This window comes from Procambarus clarkii, chromosome 31 (assembly GCF_040958095.1).
Source record: "Procambarus clarkii isolate CNS0578487 chromosome 31, FALCON_Pclarkii_2.0, whole genome shotgun sequence".
Classification (NCBI taxonomy): Eukaryota; Metazoa; Arthropoda; class Malacostraca; order Decapoda; family Cambaridae; genus Procambarus; species Procambarus clarkii.
Window position 1 is genome coordinate 9,244,443 of NC_091180.1, and position 6,266 is coordinate 9,250,708.

Consider the following 6,266-nt stretch of genomic DNA (forward strand, 5'->3'; position numbering starts at 1 on the left):
AAAGAAAAGAGAAAGTGCACGTTTCTAATATGTTTTATTTCACAATAATTGTGGTATAAAATATTTGCTGTTGTTCTAGGGTCTGTGGAGATATAGAGATTGTCTGGTTTGCCGACTCCAGAACACGCAACATATAAATGTCCATGAGAGAAGCAATTCATGTCTAGATATAAACTGCACAATTCTAAAGATTGTCCCTGAGCTTTGTTAATGGTGATTGCAAACGCCAATCGAATTGGAAATTACAATCTCTTTAGTTGAAATGACATATCTTTTGGAATAATAGGAATGCGAGGAATGAGGACATCTTCACCATTGAAAGGTCCTGTAAACATTGTTGCTTCTGCAACGTTGTTGAATATTTTTTTACTGCAAGGCGCGTGGCCTTGCAAAGTTTTGGCTGGTTGATATTTTGCAACATAATAATTGGCAAGCTGAATTTCAATTGACCTATTATTGTGTGTTGGTATCCATGGTAGATCGAGTGAATTCAACAATTCTGTTGGATATCTAACCGCTTCATCTGCTTCCTCAACAGTGTCGACGGACTTGTATGTGACTGCCTCGCTTTGGATGTTAGACTGAAAAATATTGTTAAGTTCGTAGACGTCTTTGTTCTTGACCGCAAGAAGAGCTCGTTCGCTCAGCCAATCTTGATTCTTATAATTGATTTCAATATTGTGAAATACTTTTTCAACAAATTCTTCTTTTGGCGTCAGTAAGTTCTAGAAGTTATGAGGCAATGAAATTTGTCCTGAGGTCAGATCAACCGGCACGTTTCCGTTCCCAATTTCCAGAAATTGATGTGCGAATATTTCAGCTGATGGATCGTTTTGCAGCTGGACACGCATATTTGTGGTTAATTTTAACGTCTTTACGTGGCGCCACAAAGTAGAGTACTTCAGTGTAGCATTTATTTCGTCCGCTGGTGTCAATCGAGGAATTGGAGGTAATTTTTTAAATTTTTAAATTTTGCCCCGAGGGGCGAGTTTATTGGGCAGCGCCACTCATCTTGTGAGTGGACACACCGCCATAGCAGCATGTACAACACTCCCCAATAGGAAGAAAACCCGCTGGGTTGTTCATCTTGTCACTTGTACCCAGACACAGCTGGGACTTGCTTAACTGTCTCAAGTGAACAGCTCCTCAAACAAGAAGATCAACATCTATCAACCCTTAAAAGCTAACGTTATCTTGCGGGTGCAAAATGGGGAAATCTTTTAAGAACAGTATCAATATTTGACAAATAGTGTTTTCCTAACTCAAACAATGTGGGGTTTATTATTCTACACATATTTCTGATATCTCTCAAGTGTTCACATTCACGTAGATAGTGGTCAAGGCGATGTCCATCACTCTCACCACAGATTCTGCAACTTCGCTGATCAACTGTTGTTTCCATTCCATATCTCCAAGGATATTTGTATCCAAGACGGATTCTCGCTATTACTGATTCCCTCCCTCGTCCTCCTCCTCTTCGGCCACAATGATTGGGATTGCCAGCAGCAACCATGTTGTACCATCGTATAGATTCACTGGTTTGTGCTTCTATCCTCCTTTCCTCAGTTACCTTGTCACGGTGATGTTGCCTGATAATACCTCTAATTTGTAGTAGAGTCTTGGGTATGAAGTATTCAATATGGTCTCCTTCAGCGCCTTCAGCAGCCAGCACATCTGCTCGTTCATTCCCACATATTCCAACATGGGAGGGGATCCACAGAAACTTAATGACTCTTCCCTGATTGGTAAGTACTCTCACAGCTCTCTTAATTTCAGCGACTATTGTAAGATTTTCTGTCCGATTTTTACTTAGGCTTTGCAGTGCTGCTTTTGAATCGGTGCAAATCACTGCACCATTAGTGCAGAAACCTTCAAGAAACCTTAACGCCATAACAATGGCAGTTAGCTCTGCTTGCGTTGAAGAGGCATAGTTCTCAATACGTGCTTTTTCTTCATTTCTGCGTTGGAAAGTATTATCCTTGATTACCGTGTATGCTGCACCAGCCCTGCCATTGACAGGATTAGATGACCCGTCAGTGTAGATTTGATCAAGTTCATCTCCGGCATCTTTATAAATTTCCTCGAGATACTTGTGCCTCATTTCTTGTGGTATCATGTTGGATTTTTTCATTGCCATTTCATTGATGATGATCTTGCATGAGTCATCCTCCCAGGGAGGTAACCTCTCTACAGGCAGGAGCTCACGGGCTTGCTCAAGCAGGTGAAGCTCTTCAAGGTAGCAGACTGCTCTGTGATGCCATTTTTTGCTTCTGTTTCCCCCTGAAAGTAGCACAGAGCTCAGTTTTTTCTTAGCAATATCATTGTAATGGGGATCTCTGGCTATCCTAATTGCAAGCTTAGCATTCAGCTCCTGAATTCTGCTTTTAACACTGGGAAGGGTTTGCAGGTAATGTTTGCCTGAAATCTCCTGCAAGCAATATTAATGCGTTCCCAAATGGTCTGATGTTTCCACGCAAATCTTCCAATGATCGGTCAAGAGCCTCGAGCGATTTTTTGTGGGCCATTGTACATTCATCCCAAACAATAAGTTTGCATTTTTGCAATACTTTTTCCATGCCAGATCCTTTGGAAATGTTGCACATGAGAGTTTCAATGAATTGCATTTTCAATGGCAATTTCAAAGCCGAAGTAGCAGTTCTTCCATCTGGTAGCAATGTCGCAGCTATTCCAGACTAAATAAGAGCTAAAGTTATGCCATTTTGTGATCGAAATGCTGCCAGAATCAATCTAATTAGGAAGGTTTTACCAGTTCCCCTGGCGCATCTAAGAAGATTTCTCCAAGCCCGTTATTGACAGTTTTAATTATTTGATTGTAAATGCCTTTTCACTCAAGCATTAGCTTAGGAATATTTGATTGCAGATACGACAACAGATCACCCGTGTTGTAATTTTGTTCACGACGCAATTCTACATCGAACGAAGCAGCAACAGATCGATTTGCATTTCCAATTGATTGAGAACTTTGTTCGCGAATTTTAAGCACAAATCTTTAATCATCATCAATGCTTCGTTGTAGATTTTGCTGTGAAATCCATGTTCATATTTGAATTTTCCTTGCGTATTCGACGGACAATATCTACAGCCATGTGCGATTTATATTTCTCCCATAACTCAGTTGGAGATGAAGGAGAGCAGGCGGTCAATATGATCGCAAACAATGCACGAATTTGATTTGAATGTGACATGTTGGACGCATATTAATGCACTTATCCCAGTGTTTGGTCGTTCTCCAATAAATTCAGAGCTTGACATGCACTACAGAAAGTGGCGTGTGTAACGACGTTGACAAATCTCAATTGCTGGAAAGACGTTGAACTGAGCACATTTACCAACAGCATGCGAAGAAAGAAGCATTCATCTTGACTGGGATGCACGGTGTTTAGTCTTCCTATCATAGTTTATTTGAACATGCCAGGTTGTCCGTCGACTCGCTCTCCTCGTTTGTGTCGTTCAAATGATTTTCTACTGGCATTCCATGTGTAATACGTAGGCACTTCCGAATTCAACAGTGTTTCCGCAAACACGTCATTTTGCTATGACAAATTTTGTTGTCAAATTATTTTGCGTGATAACACGTCATCATTCTGCTATGATTACTTATCATCTATGAGTGTTCTAGACGAACCACACCTTCCTTCAGAAGATAAGTTTTACAACACACTGAAAGACGAAGAGTTATCAGAAAAAGATAACACGCCCCATATAGACTGTTAAAATCCAGGTAGATGATGTAACTACTATCTTCACCTAGATCTAGACCTGTGTGTTGGTTCTCCACATTTGTGTACTGTCTCGTCACACTGGTGAACCCCCCTCGTAGGTTCCGCTGAAGTGAATCATATAGCAACAGGTCTGACTCAATATCAAGTTCAACTTTAGATTTAAGCAAGAATGCATCCCAAGCGAACAAGCCTTAGAATTTTTTGATCTAGCTGAATGTCGCAACATAGGGGAGTATCTACCTCAAAGTAGACACCGGATTGTTGGCTGATGTGTTCACAATTTGGCGAGATACCATGTTTATGGTATGGATACCATGGACATTTCCACTACATGTCTCTACCTTCATTCGCTTGGGATGCATTCCTGCTTAAATCTAAAGTTGAACTTGGTGTTGTGTCAGACCCGTTGCTATATGATTTACTTCGACAGAACCTCCGAGGGGGATTCACCAGTGTGACGAGACAGTGCACGAATGTGGAGAACCAGCACACAGGTCAAGATCTAGGTGAAGATAGTAGCTACATCATCTACCTGGATTTTAACAGTCTATATGGGGCGTGTATGACTGAACTGCTCCCTCGCAGAGGGGTCCGGAAATTGTCTCACAATGAGCGTGATGCGTTGCTAGAGCAAAGCTTGGAGAATATCTCTTGTGATGGGTCAAAGGGGTATTGGGTGTTGTGCAATACATTGCAGGCTTAGTCCGGAAGTAGCGAGGTATACGGATGAACTGCCCTTAGCTCTTTCCCATACTTGCATTACTGTAGAACACATTTCACCCTACAGTAAGAATATTCTTACAGAAGAAAGACGTGTCTTGCCAAAAAAAAGACACTAAATTAATCGTTTCTCATCTCCCTCAGAAAGATTATCTGGTTAGTTTTGACTTGTTACAGTTGCTCATGCGCATTGGATTAGAGGTAGCTAAAGTTCTTGACATCTACGAATTCGAGCAGGAGACCTACCTTAAAGACTTCATTGAAACCAATGTTCGTGAACGTGCCAGTACCAAATACACGATAAAAAAAAGTTTTCAAATCCGTATCAAACTCTATATATGGAAAGAGTCTCACAGATGTTCTAAATATGGGAACAAACATTATCTGGTCACAGATCGTAGACATTTCCTGAAACACGCTCCAAACCTATTCTTCAAGCGGAGCCTTTTGCTGAGTAAGGATCATGTGATATGCACTGTCAAGCAGAAGACTCTCCTAGTCAACACTCCTACTTACCTGGGTTACCATATATTTCAAGTTGCTAAGAAGCGCCTTTATGAGTTCTGGTATGATTTTGTAAAACCGACGTATGGGGATAAAGCGAGTCTATTATATACAGACTCTTTTATCATTAAACTTCATTGTCGTGATGTGTTTGAAGAGTTGAATAAGTCTCCTGTATTCGACTGTATGGATTTTAGTAATTTTAATGACACACATCCATCCAACTCGAAAGCGCGTGAAGGTGAACTAGGATTGCTCAAGTCTGAAATAGGCTCTAAGATTATTAACCAATTAATTGCTCTCAGAAAACTCAGAAAACTCTCTCACCACTCAAGATGGTGTACACACTTGTAAGTGTAAGGGTGTGCCGTACCACCTACTAGAGAAACTCTCACATGACTCATTTCAGCACACTCTTGAAACAAACACTTCAATCAGGTTTGTGTCTAGATCTATACGTAACGTGCAAGGAAAGATCTATACATGTTGCAGTATATGCAGAGGTTTCTCAGCTTTTGATGATAAACGCTACATTCTAAGCCCCACACAGTCCCTAGCGTATGGTCATCCAGATATCCCTAATAACATTGATGGTGATGAGATGGATGTAGTAGTGGGAGTAGGAGGAGATAGGAGGGATAGAAGAAGTGTTTATGGAGGATGATGAAGAGGAGCAACCACAGAGACTCTACCCTGTATTCTGCCTCTGGAGCAAATGAGATACTTCAGCTCAAAAACTGTTCAACCCTCTCTAGGTTTACAGTTGTACAATTTAGTTAGTATTAAGATAGATAGATAGATAGATAGATAGATAGATAGATAGATAGATAGATAGATAGATAGATAGATAGATAGATAGATAGATAGATAGATAGATGGCACATATGACTTGAACTATATACTAAAGGGAATATGATGTTTATTATTGCTTGTGAACTGTGTTAACTGTAAGAACTATGATTTGTTTATAGATGCTGCTGTTCATATATTGTGTGAACAAACACCTGTAAATGACTATGTATAAATACCGCCACATTTCCATAGTTTTAGCAGTCTTAACGCAGCATTAATCATGGACAGTTCCTATGATATAATCTATGAGGAACATCAAGATATATTCTGAAAACCATCTCGTGTTATTATAGCCAGGTATTCAAACAGTGGAAAATCCTACTTATGCTGTAAACTTGTAAGGAAGTATCAGCACAAGTTCTCAATAATTATATGCGGTGGATGTTACTCCGAATTGCGGTCCGACCCACAAATTAAAAGGAAGCTGATCGAGCATTCATCCATCAT

At 40.3% G+C, this 6,266-nt stretch overlaps 1 protein-coding gene across 1 annotated transcript; it reads right to left on the minus strand.

The window, feature by feature from the left end:
• Nucleotides 1-242: 242 nt before the first annotated feature.
• Nucleotides 243-2,116, minus strand: LOC138370127 (uncharacterized). The gene is made up of 2 exons (XM_069334116.1): nt 1,988-2,116; nt 243-725 (listed from the first exon to the last, which is right to left on the minus strand). The coding sequence occupies exons 1-2, from the start codon at nt 2,114-2,116 to the stop codon at nt 243-245; spliced, it is 612 nt and encodes a 203-aa protein (XP_069190217.1).
• Nucleotides 2,117-6,266: the final 4,150 nt, after the last annotated feature.

What these genes read in the sequence shown, in the direction of transcription:
- LOC138370127 (XM_069334116.1), bottom strand. Translation starts at nt 2,116, where the DNA reads ATGATACCACAAGAAATGAGGCACAAGTATCTCGAGGAAATTTATAAA. An exon ending in GGGCTGGTGCAGCATACACG is followed by an intron (nt 726 to 1,987) that starts GTAATCAAGGAT and finishes CATAACTTCTAG; the next exon opens with AACTTACTGACGCCAAAAGA.